Source organism: Aquila chrysaetos, chromosome Z (genome assembly GCF_900496995.4).
Source record: "Aquila chrysaetos chrysaetos chromosome Z, bAquChr1.4, whole genome shotgun sequence".
Lineage (NCBI taxonomy): Eukaryota > Metazoa > Chordata > Aves > Accipitriformes > Accipitridae > Aquila > Aquila chrysaetos.
This window is the reverse complement of record NC_044030.1, coordinates 23,010,823-23,023,798: the sequence shown is the minus strand read 5'-3', so window position 1 is coordinate 23,023,798 and position 12,976 is coordinate 23,010,823. Positions and strand designations below refer to the sequence as shown.

The following is a 12,976-nucleotide window of genomic DNA, read 5'->3' as shown; positions in this document are numbered from 1 at the left end:
TGAATCCATGTCTGTCGGTGTTAAGAGCTGTAGGTGGTTTCCAGTAGCTCCCAGACTTCTACTATACTGTTACCGGTTGCATAAATGTTGAGAAGCACTGTTAACAAACAGGTTAAATGGGTAGCATACTGAGACTTGCGTGACATTCCTGGTAGCCTTTAAAAGTGAGAAATTCTAACACCCATGTGACTTAAAATGTAGTTTATAAGCACAGAAGGTCAAATACTTAACTAAGAGGAAATTTTTGGGGATACTGTTTTTCAGTTTTCAGTTTTCTTTTTGATGACAAATGTGGGTACAACAGCGAACATCTCCTGCTGAACCCAGGAAGAACCTCTGTGGAAAGTAGGGCTGGATTTCCTCTGCTGCTGGGATCTGAGCACATGCAGGTCGGATGCTACACAACCCTCGATTACATCATTGGTGACACTGGGATTGCCAAAGGGAAGCACTTCTGGGCTTTTCATGTGGAAGCCTATTCCTACCTGGTGAAAGTGGGAGTTGTTTCTAGCAGCAAGATACAGAAATTGTTCCATAATACCCATGATGTGACCAGCCCAAGGTAAATTCCAGACTCTTGCTTAATACATGTTTTATATAAGGAGATGGCTTTTTAAAAAATAAATTAAGGGTAAGTCTGGTCTCAGTTAGTACACAAGGAGAACCTAACCAGTGGAAAGTGGCTTGAAGGATATGGTGTAAGCAGGTTGTCCTGTTCATCCCCTACTACTAGTAGAAAGAAATTCTAATTATCCAGAGTCCTATTTTCTTTCATTTTGGGAAAGAAATCAGGTCCCTATACATGTCAAGATACATCTATAGGGATGTAATGCAAGAACGTAAAAAAAAAGCCGTCAGTTGCAAGATTGAAGCAATGCTTAATTGTCAATAGTAAGACTCTGCCTTAATTCCCTTAGCGTACTAGGTTTGGCAGCCATTCAGAGGTACAATGTTCACTGTGCATATCTGTGTAACTTTGCTGTAGCTTGCATCATGGTGGATTCCAAGTCACTGGCTTATCCCAGGCTATACGCTTGCTTACAGTACTGGAGTGCTACTGAGCACAAGCCAAAGTACAGTGGACAAACCAGCAAAAAGATCTTCAGCTCTCAATTACAGTTGTAGTAAGCCTGCATGTGTGCAGGAACTGCAGGCTGGGAGGCTATCTCCTGGGAACTCTTAACTTTTTCGGGAATCTAACAAATGTATTGGCTTCCTCTTGTATAACATAGTGAAAGTGTAAAAATGCAAATATCTTGAGCTGCTTAAAGTCACATGGAGCCTTTTTGCAAAGTGAGAAATTAGATCCTGACTTCCTGATTTCTTTTTCCTTATCCACACAAATATCTGGAAAACTTTAGCTGACACACAACCAACTTCCCCCCAAACACCCCAAACCCGCAAACCTAGCTAGGGATTGTCCGCACAGAAGAATGCGTGCTTCTCAGCTCTGTCTTCATCTGGGGACAGGAGTAGGGGGAAAAGCATGTAAACTGAACAAACCTAACTACAAACTTTCCCCAGTAACCAGCTGGGGAACAGGCGTTCAGGGAAGCCTCCAGGCAGAGCACTTTTAAAAAACAAACAAACAAACAAACAAATCAAAAACCCCCAACCAAAACCTTAAACCACTACTTTTTGTATTTTGAATTTTAAAGACAATGTGATACAGCAGTGTCATGGAAAACTCATAGGACAACAGTAATGTTAAATGTATTTACTGGTGCCTTTTAAGATTACGTAAATAAAGTTAAACATATGTTGTCTGTAATGATTAGTCATATTTGCTAAATTACTTCTCAAGTTAACTAATTTACCTGTAGGTTCATTAATGATTGCCTAGCATGAGTACATTTAGATACATCCACTCCTTAGTAAAGCCTTCTGTGGCCTCGTCCTCAGTAGTAGTGTTTAGCTGTTATTAATTGTTTGAGGTGGCCCAAGTAAGTGTTCTCCACCTACTAAATTCATCTTCCCTCCTGGCTGAGCTGTATTTTTACCCCCCAAGTTTTTGTGGTTGATAGTGTGGTGTTACCTATCATACAAAAATGTTTTCTCCAGTTCACATCACTGATCCCACTTCAGAATATGACAAAAGCAAATGGTTGTTTTTCTGTTCTAGATACGAGCAAGACAGTGGTCATGACAGTGGGAGTGAAGATGCCTTCTTTGACTCATCACAGCCTGTCACACTGGTCACTTTAGGCATGAAGAAGTTCTTTATCCCCATGACACCTGCTTCCCCCAAGGATCCAGCAAGCAGAATCCTCCCCCTGCCGTCGTGCTTGGGCATCTGCCTTGACTGTGACAAAGGCAAGGTGGGGTTTTACGACGCAGGTTGTATGAAATGCCTTTATGAATCCAAGGTGGACTGCTCTGGCATGATGTACCCAGCATTTGCCTTAATGGGTGGCGCAGCGGTTCATCTTGAGGAAGCTGTCACAGCAAGGTATGGGGAGTACCACGATGACATCTAGTGCAGTAATCTATTCCCATTGCTGTTCTGAGATGGAAAATGAGAGCAGAAGAATTCTACCTTAGTTCTCAGTCCTGATGAATTACATTCTACCTACGTGTTGCTCACAAGCCTCTGGGCCATGGTTTTTTTGAACAAACAGTCCAGACACTTCCCACACCAGTGGGAAATGTTCTTCCAGGAACTCTCCTGCCTTTCTTGTGATCTGTGCAATGCTGTTATCCGCAGACTTTCTTCCCAGGGGGAAGCAGGGAAGAAGTTTGACTAGCAACCAAAATTACTCTTCAGGGGTAGAAATCTGCCTTTTATGTAACTTAAATCTACATAGTCAGTTTTCCATTGAATGAAGTCAAAGCTGACAGCACGTGATTGCTGTTCTCCTTTTAAGAAATCTGCCTGAATACCTCTGAAGGGTCAAATGTTTTCCAGTTAACCCCTGAGCACCAGAGGTTGGGCCTTTCAGATCGAGATAACATTTGCAAAAATACAATATAAAGCAGGGAGAAATCAGAACTGCAGCTGAACGTTTAGGCTCTCAGCACATTGCTGGTTCATGTCCAATTTTTCATCCACCAGGATCCGCAAGTCCTTCTCTGCAGGGCTGCTCTCCATCCCCCAGCCTGTACTGACACTGGGGACTGCCCAGACCCAAGTGCAGGACCTTGCATGTGGCCTCAGTGAACCTCATGAGGTTCACATGGGCCCATTCCTCAAACCTGTCAGCGTCCCTCTGGATGGCAACCCTTCCCTCTAGCAAGTGAACTGCTCAGTTTGGTGTCATCTGCAAACTTGCTGAGGGTGTACTCAATCCCACTGTGTTGTTAACAAAGATACTAAATAATACTGGTGCCAGTACAGACCCCTGAGGGACACCACTCATTACTGGTTTCCACTTGGACATTGAGCTGTTGACTGTAACTCTTTGGACGTGGCCATCCAGCCAGTTCCTTTTCCACTGAACAGTCCATCCATCAAACCCGTCTCTCTCAAATTTAGAGGTAAGAATGTTGTGGGGGATCTTACCAAAGGCCTTACAGACGTCCAGGTATATGACATCTGTAGCTCTTCCCTTGCCCGTTGATGCATTCACTCCATCACAGAAGGCCACTAACTGAGTGAGGCACAATTTGCCCTTAGTGAACCCATGTTGGCTGTCTCTAATCACCTCCCTGTCTTCTGTACGTTTCAGTGTATCTTCCAGGAGGATCTGTTACATGATCTTACTGGGCACGGAGGTGGACTGCATCTGTTTATAGAAATCTACATAAAAAAACACTTGGGTACTTGCACTGTTAACTTGTGTTGTGGAAAAATAAGGATCTAAAGTGAAGGATGTTTCTAATACATACTTGGTGCTTTCTAATTTGGGGATATGCTTTCTAATTTGGGGATAGTGTTGCATCTTGATGAATGTGTGTGAAGTATGCTTACTAAGTACATGTGTACAGCTGTAGAGCTATGAAACGGGACCTGAAAATCACAATACACTTTAATGAATGTAGGTCATAATGCAAAACCTTTGTGTGCTTTGCTGTCTGAACTGTCGTACTGATCTGACCTGGAGTCCATCCCTCACAGTGTCCTCTCTCCTAAGCCTCTGTCTGGTGGCCACTGTCAGAAGAAATTGGCAGACATGGTAATTGGCAGAAATGTCATCTGCGCCAAGGTGTGCTTGACAGCCCTTTCAGGGCTAGAAAGGCCCAGCAAGGGCAACTTCTTGTCTCGGCCTCACCTGCAAATATTTCTGCCTCAGTAAGGCTGTATGGAAGTATGTTCCATGCCTTTATTGTGTGCTTGTGTGAGAAACACTTTGATGTCCCAGGCGGCAGGTGTGAAGCAGTGGATATCTTCTGAAACTTTATCCTGCAGGAGAAATGGCAAATTGTCCCTCGCTAATTATTATTTAGGCCATTTCTTTTTGTAATAGATGGTTATCATAGCCTTTCTGTCCCATTATGCCTTCCCCTTCATGTTTCCTCTTGCTGGATGGAAGCCATTCTGTACTGGTGAGCATCCTGCTGCCCTTCTTTCTCCTCTTGCCTTCTGAGGCTGACTGAAGGAGCCCTCCATACAGACACTCTGTTGCTGTGAAGGATGACAAAATTCTGGGTTTTCCCTTTTTTCCATAGTCCTAAAACCATATTTGCCTTTTTGGTTGATACCAAATGTTAAGGTGACATTACAAAGTTTCTTCTGCAGTGTTTTCCACGCAGTCCTGATGGTTAGTTGTAAACAAGTTGTGCACATACAGGGTTTCTCCACCTTGTGTGTTATTTTGCATTTGTTAATGTTGAATGTCATCTGCTTGTTTACTTAGTCACTTAGTCCTGAGGGCCTCCTGCAGCTCTTCAGTCACTGCTAGAGCTGAATGTTCCTGAGTAGCTTCATAGGTAACACAAACATGATCATTTTTTCGCTTGCTTTTCCAAATCTTGGGGCAACTTAAGTTGTAGTGGGACGCAGCAAATCTCTTTCTGCTGTTAAAATTTATTGTTCCTTCCACTTTTTTTCCCTGAGTCATTTACTAAATCATGATTAGCTAGTGAAGCACTGAAAACTTTTACATGTTAGTACACTCTGTTGAGTAGATGACTCATGTTCTTGTGTGTGTGAGCCCAGTAGTCAGATAAACCCAGGAGACAGGATTCTCTCTTCAGTAGCTGTGATTTCTCCCATTGTATAATCACCATTTGTCCGTTCATCTACCAAACCTGGTAACGGCTTAAAGCTACAGATTACAGGGCTGAACTTTCTGGTTTGTTTTTGCTAGACCAAATCTCCTTCCACAGACAAATGTATCATTTTTGATTCCTCTGTTTCAGAAATGGGTCTAAGTTAAGAGGTTTTTGTCACGGTTAGCACTCCACGGTTCCACGTTTGGATTCTTTATAAGCATCTGGACCAATATCACCAGGCTTTGGCCTTTCATTACTTTATGGAAATATTAATAAACTGAACACTCTATCTTAGAAGGAAGACAGTCTCTCAGACTCATTTATTTAAAAAAAAAAGATTAAATTTTACTGATTTGAGAACACAGAAGTGAGAAATTAAAAATTTAGGGGTTTTTTTCCTACTATAGCTTTACCTTACATTCATTTGAGATGTGCTCTGCTATGCAATTACTTATTCTACTGGACAGAGACTGACACTACCTTAAACATTTATCTAATCTACCTTTTGATATGTCTGTTTGCATTTATCTCATTCCGAGTTTAAATGATTTGGCTTTTGGTGTTACTTGAATATTTAGGATGCATTCATTACGGTACTCTATGGTGCTTACTCCAGCTTATTAAATAACACAGTCAGAGGCACTGAAAACACTGTCAGATTTTTTCCACTGCAATGGAACTGTCACCTTTCAGAAATACAGTTCAGCAGTACTTGCCTATCCAGATACTTATTTTTCCAGAACAAGTTTCTTCCTATGAAACAGCACTTTACAATGTAGACTAAGCTAAGAATGGTGTGGTATTGTGTGGATCTTTGTGCAATATAGCTGTTTGGTGAGTACTGTGTGATGTGCAAAGCTCCATGCAAGTGTGAATCATGTAGACCACTTTCTAGATATCTAAAGCTTTAACAAAAAGGCCTTGTTTAAACATATTCTGAAATGTAAATGTGATGTCTCTTTTTTTTTTAATAAAAGCTGAAAATACAGTAGCTTGGTCATTCACATTATTACATCCTAGCTCTGAACTACCCCGGTTGAAATAATATTTCTTAGAATAAATGACACCAGGTGACTTGCAGGGAGAAGGCACTGCTTTTGGTTCTCAAGTCTGCTCATATACCCATACCTCTCATTTTAGGAGGACTAAAGAGGCTAGTTTGGACTAACTGCCACATAGGCTTTTACTTATGATGCTGATGTTAGGAACTTGGCTGCCTGAGGCTCTCTCTCCAGGCAGGGGAGGAAAATGTGTGTCCAGAAGGAACTTGGCTGTTGGGCATTTTCAAGGGAACCTACTCATTCCTTAATGGAGGAAGCAGATGGTGCTTAGCTCTCCAACCAGAGCAGCCCAGCCCAGAGAGCTAAGTTCAGTTGGATGGACCTACCTTGCTCTGCAATTCTGAAAATGGGTGCCACTGCTTAAATCTGCATCTGTTTGAAAATTCAGTGTTTACATTTGTTGACACTGCTCCTTTCAGGATGTTTTAAGTTCCAGCTTCTGTTGGTTGCTGCCTTCAGGCCTGCTGTGTGTGCACCTGTGAGTGCTGGAGGCTGTATTCACAGTGATGTCCTGTGAGCTGTGCTAGTGTGGTTAAATCAGCCACAGAGTCAATATATGTATCTGTTTACTTTAGGCGAGAAGGGCTGATGCTCCCGGGAAAGCAGGAGTATGGAAACCAAGTGCAGTATTCTGCTGAATTCTCTCAACTTTCTGATTTGACTGCCATCCTCAAGTATGTTGTTCAAAGGTATAAATGCCAGGTTTGTTTATTGCTTGAATCCGAGTAAAACTGACCCCGTAGAGACAGAAGGGTGGCTGAGGAAGCACTTGAAAAGGACTTGGGCCAAAGAATATTCTTGGCGCCGCATCAGCACATGAATGCAGAGCTGACTGGCACTTCCTGAGGTGCTTGCCATCAGGGAAAGACTGAGATGGTGCGTGGTCTTTGGCTCAGCTCCTATTCAGTAACAACTTTCTGAAAGCTTATTTTGAGGTTCAGAAAAACAAACCGTGCATCTGTGTGAGAGAGAACTTCAGTTTGTGCTGGAGTCTCAAATTAGAAAGAAGCGGCTTTGACTTGGCCTGAAGGATATTTTTAGCTCCTTGGCAAAATAATAAGGCTTTTTGTGTATTTATTGCCCAACTATAAACATTGCACTGGGCAAATCCAACTTAGCATGAAAGGATCCATTTGTTTTAGCTAGCCTGCCTGGTTTGACAGGCTTAGTCCTTGTTCTTAACCCTTTTATTCCTCCTGCCTTCTATCTCCCATAAGACATATGTAAGGGAGAAATAGGAGGCTCAAACACTATCAGAAAGTGTTTCTCTCAAAAATTTGTCTTTTCTTGCCTGTTTATTAAATTCTGCCACTCTTTTGCTCCATCACACCCATATCAGCTCTGCTTTGGTGCAGTTATTGGATTTCCTGCTCTTTTCTAAGACCTGGAAACAACTACAGCAGCAGTATCCTCTGCTCCTCATGCACTGTAACTGGGAGATACAGAATCATAGAATCATTTAGGTTGGAAAAGACCTTCAAGATCATCGAGTCCAACCATCAACCATGCACACTAAACCATGTCCTTAAGTACCCCGTCTGCTCAATTTTGAATACCTCCAGGGATGGTGACTCAACCACTTCCCTGGGCAGCCTATTCCAATGCCTGACAACCCTCTCAGTAAAAAAATTTTTCCTAATATCTAACCTAAATCTCCCTTGCCTCAACTTGAGGCCATTTCCTCTTGTCCTATCTCCAGCCACGTGACAGAAAAGACCAGCACTCACCTCACTACAACCTCCTTTCAGGTAGTTGTAGAGAGCTACAAGGTCTCCTCTCAGCCTCCTCTTCTCTAGACTAAACAGCCCCAGTTCCCTCAGCTGCTCCTCATAAGACTTCTGCTCCAGGCCCCTCACCAACTTGGTTGCCCTTCTCTGGACACACTCCAGAACCTCAATGTCTTTCCTGGAGTGAGGGGCCCAAAACTGAACACAGTACTCGAGGTGCGGCCTCACCAGTGCCCAGTACAGGGGAACAACCACCTCCCTGCTCCTGCTGGCCACACTATTTCTGATACAGGCCAGGATGCCATTGGCCTTCTTGGCCACCTGGGCACACTGCTGGCTCATATTCAGCTGGCTGTCAACCAGCACCCCCAGGTCCTTTTCCACCAGGCAGCTTTCCAGCCACTCTTCCCCAAGCCTGTAGCGCTGCATGGGGTTGCCGTGACCCAAGTGCAGGACCCGGCACTTGGCCTTGTTGAACCTCGTACGATTGGCCTCGGCCCATGGATCCAGCCTGTCCAGATCCCTCTGTAGAGCCTTCCTTCCCTTGAGCAGATCAGCCCTGCCTCCCAACTGGGTGTCATCTGCAAACTTGCTGAGGGTGCACTCAATCCCCTCATCCAAATCATTGATAAAGGTATTAAACAGAACAGGGCCCAACACCAAGCCCTGAGGACCACCACTTGTGACCCGCCGCCAACTGGATTTCACCCCATTCACCACAACCCTCTGGGCTCGGCCATCCAGCCAGTTTTTCACCCAGCGAAAAGTGCACTTATCCAGGCCACGAGATGTCAGTTTCTCAAGGAGTATGCCATGAGAGACAGTGTCAACGGCCTTGCTGAAGTCCAGGAAAATAACATCCACAGCCTTTCCCTCATCCACTAGGCGGGTCACCTGGTCATAGAAGGAGATCAGGTTGGTCAAGCAGGACCTGCCTTTCATGAACCCATCCTGACTGGGCCTGATCCCCTTCTTATCCTGGACTTGCCATGTGAGTGCTCTCAAGACAAGCCGTTCCATAATCTTCCCCGGCACCGAGGTCAGGCTGACAGGCCTGTAGTTCCCCAGATCCTCCCTCTGACCCTTCTTATAAATGGGAGTCACATTGGCAAGCCTGCAGTCCTCTGGGACCTCCCCCGTTGACCAGGATCGCTGATAGATGATGGAGAGTGGCTTGGCAAGCACCTCCACCAGTTCCTTAAGTACTCTTGGATGGATCCCATCAGGTCCCATAGATTTCTGAGTGTCCAGATGGCGAAGTAGGTCCCTAACTATTTCCTCCTGGATTAAGGGGGGTATGTTGTGCTCTTCATCCTTACCTTCCAGCTCAAGGGGTGGAGTACCCTGAGGATGACTGGACTCACTATTAAAGACTGAGGCAAATAAAGCATTAAGTACCTCGGCCTTTTCCTCATCTCTGGTTGCCACGTTCCCTTCTGTATCCATTAAAGGAAAGATATTCTCCTTGGGATTCTTTTTACTGTTAACATATTTGTAAAAACATTTTTTTGTTGTCCCTTACAATAGTGGCCAGATTTAGTTCTAGCTGAGCTTTTGCCTTTCTAATTTCCTCTCTGTATGACCTAACAAGATCCCTATACTCCTCCCAAGTTGCCCGCCCTTTCCTCCAGAGATGATAAACTCTCCTTTTTTTCTTGACTCCTAGCAAAAGCTCCCCATTCAGCCAGGCCGGTCATTTTCCTTGGCGGTCTGACTTGCGGCACATGGGAATAGCCTGGTCCTGAGCCATTAAGATTTCCTTCTTAAAGAATGTCCATCCCTCCTGGACCCCTTTGCCCTTCAGGACCGTCTCCCAAGGGAGTCTCTCAACCAGTGCCCTGAAGAGGCCAAAGTTTGCCCTCCGGAAGTCCATAGTGGTGGTTTTGCTGACCACCTTCTTTGCCTCACCAAGAATTGAAAATTCTATCATTTCATGGTCGCTAAGCCCAAGACGGCCTCCGACCATCACACCTCCCACCAGTCCTTCCCTGTTCGTAAACAGTGGGTCTAGCAAGGCTCCTCCCCTGGTTGGCTCACCCACCAGCTGTGTCAGGAAGTTATCTTCCACACACTCCAGGAACTTCCTAGATTGTTTACTCACTGCTGTGTTGTATTTCCAGCAGGTGTCTGGAACGTTAAAGTCCCCCACGAGGACAAGGGCACACGATTCTGAGACTACTGCCAGCCGCTTGTGGAATGATTCATCCGTCTCTTCAACCTGGTCGGGCGGTCTATAACAGACTGCCAGCACAATATCTGTCTTATTGGCTTTCCCTCTCATCCTCACCCATAAGCACTCCACCTTGTCATCAGAATCGCGTAGCTCTGTACAGTCAAAACATTCCCTAACATAGAGAGCCACCCCATCACCTCTTCTACCTTGCCTATCCCTTCTGAAGAGCTTGTAGCCATCCATTGCGGCACTCCAGTCATGGGAGTCGTCCCACCATGTTTCCGTGATGGCGACTAAGTCATATCTATCCTGCTGCACGATGGCTTCCAGCTCCTCCTGTTCATTGCCCATGCTGCGTGCATTGGCATAGATGCATTTGAGCTGGGTTATCGAATCCACCCCTAACATCGGCATGCTGCCCCCAGGCTCATCTCTGGTGCACCTAGTTTTATCCCTTACCCTCTTCAAACCTAGTTTAAAGCCCTCTCTATGAGCCCCGCCATCTCAAGAGCGAGGATTCTTTTACGCCTGTGAGATAGCTGGATACCACCTGTCGCTAGCAAGCCCGGTGCCGTGTAAACCTCCCCATGATCAAAAACCCCAAAATTCCACCGATGGCACCAGCCTCTGAGCCACGTATTAACCAGGTGTGTTTTCCTGTTCCTTTCAGTGTATCTCCCTGCCACTGAAGGGATTGAGGAAAACACTACCTGTGCTCCCGATCCTTCCACTAATCGTCCCCGTGCCCTGAAGTCCCTTTTGATTGCCTTTGGATTTCTCTCTGCAATCTCCTCACTGCCAACCTGCACAACCAGCAATGGCTAATAATCACAGGTCCGAACGAGACCAGGGAGCTTCCTGGTAACGTCTTTCACCCGGGCCCCAGGGAGGCAGCAGACTTCCCCGTGGGATGGGTCAGGTCTGCACATTGGGCCCTCTGTCCCCCTCAGAAGGGAGTCGCCTACGACAATTACCCTCCTTTTTCTTTTTCCAGAGGATGTGAGAATGCGTGGGGCTGCCCGACTGGGCCTAGGCACCTCCCTAGATAGGACTTCATCTAGACCCTGATCTTCACTGGCCTGGTCCGCAAGTTCCAGAGCCCCATACCTGTTGCGTAGGGGCAACTGGGAAGGTGAGGGAGACCGGGAGGGGATTCGCCTGCCTCCCCGAGCAGGGACCTGTGTCCATTCCCCTCCATCTCTGAGGTCCCCTCCTGCCTGGCGGCAGGAGGGCAGGGGAACCTCCGCTTCTTTGCGGAGCCTCCGTCTGCTGCCTCTGCCTCAGGGATGGTTGGTAGGGTGTGGGCCCACCAATCTATCTGCCTCTCACACTCCCCGATACTCCTCAACCTTTCCACTGCCTCCTTCAGCTCTGCCACCAGGCTGAGCAGATCGTTCACCTGGTCACACCTCACACAAGAGGCGTCCCCGCTGCCCTCCGGCATCAGCGACAGGCTCAGGCACTCCCTGCAGCCACAGACCCGGACAGCTGCATGTTCGCGTGGGAGCTCTGTCTGCGTCGCCGCATTTTTCCTAACCATGGCTTTCCCCCGAGCGGCAACCCTACCTGGGTCTCCCTCCGGGCCGACGCCCACCGCTGGAGTAGCCTTCTCCAGCTGGGAAGAGGAGGACGGGGCCTGCACGCCCTGCCTGCGCCAACGGACGCGCCACGCCCTCTCTTTCGCGCCACGCCCTCTCTTTCGCGCCACGCCCTCCTCTCTGACGCGCCACGCCCTCTCTTTCTGACGCGCTCCCGGCCGCCGGCGCTCCTCGGGGCCGCTCAAATCTCCCGCGGTTGCCCCGGCCACGCCCACGCCGCGTCAGCCTCTGTCGCGAGAGCCGCCGGCTCTGGCCGGGTTCCTCCGCTCCTCCCCGGCGCTCCCGGGCCTCGGGGACCTCCCGGTCCGCCTCAGTCTGGCGCTTAGCCGCCGACTTACCGTTGCCTTTGCTGGCCCCGCCGCTGGGTGAATGAACATCCTTAAACCTATCAGATGGCGAGCAAGCGCCCTATGGAAATAGCAAACTTTCACCTTGGGGGAAAAAAAAGAGAAAAACATAGTTTCAGAGGAGAGGAAAAATGACTATTTTTTTCGGCGGGGTCTGTGAGTGACCATTCTGCATGGGTGCTTGAGCAGGGCAGGGAGCCAGACGGGCAGAGGAGGTTCCCACGGGTGCTGCTGAATGTGTAGAGCGTGCAGCACAACTTGGCGTGGTGTCCAGAAATGGCTGTTTCTGGGGTTGGTAACCCACTGTGATCTCGTGGGCTAAAACGGGGAGGTTCAGTGCGTTCCTCTAGTTTCTTCCTGTGTGGCATAATGTGCAAATGACTTTGTTTCTGCCTGATCCTAAGTAAAAAGATTATATTTGGCCTCTGTCTGCGTCAGTTGATGTAAAAAATATCCATCCCCAACGTCTGATTATCTATCCATCCGTTCTTAAAAGAGAACTGCGGTGTAACTGTTAGCAGTAGAATTTGTATTCATTTGATTTAAATGAGTCATCATACTTAGTTATATAGCATGGCACAAAACCACCCAAATGAAACCAGTGGAATGAAAAAAATTCCTTTAAGAAATAATCTCGTAAATAGTCCTCAAAACCAAGTTAAGCGATGAATGAAGATTAAAAATTAGGAGTTCACTTGAGAAGTCATTTCATAAGAGAATTGCAGGGATCTCAACTAACTACTTGGCTATGGAAAACAAGCAGCACTTCCATTTCATTCATCACTAAACCCTACCTATAATATAGACATGTGGGTATATGCATTTCTATTTGTGCGTACGTACATGTCTCTTTTTTCTGGAAGTTACTTGACTACTCGTGAAATCGTTAGGAAGGCCAGAAAACACTGAGACGCATTCA

The 12,976-nt window shown here is 46.6% G+C and overlaps 1 protein-coding gene across 9 annotated transcripts in view; it reads left to right on the top strand.

Annotated features, from left to right (window-relative positions):
* The window catches only part of TRIM36 (tripartite motif containing 36), a 30,319-nt gene extending 24,180 nt beyond the window's left edge, over positions 1-6,139 (top strand). For all 9 annotated transcript variants that reach the window (XM_030005097.1, XM_030005095.1, XM_030005098.2 and 6 more), the window contains 2 exons: positions 265-562; positions 2,123-6,139. In XM_030005097.1, the coding sequence (XP_029860957.1) occupies positions 265-562; positions 2,123-2,477 (653 nt within the window). In that variant the 3' untranslated portion in view covers positions 2,478-6,139. The remainder of the gene's footprint in view (positions 1-264; positions 563-2,122) is intronic.
* Positions 6,140-12,976: the final 6,837 nt, after the last annotated feature.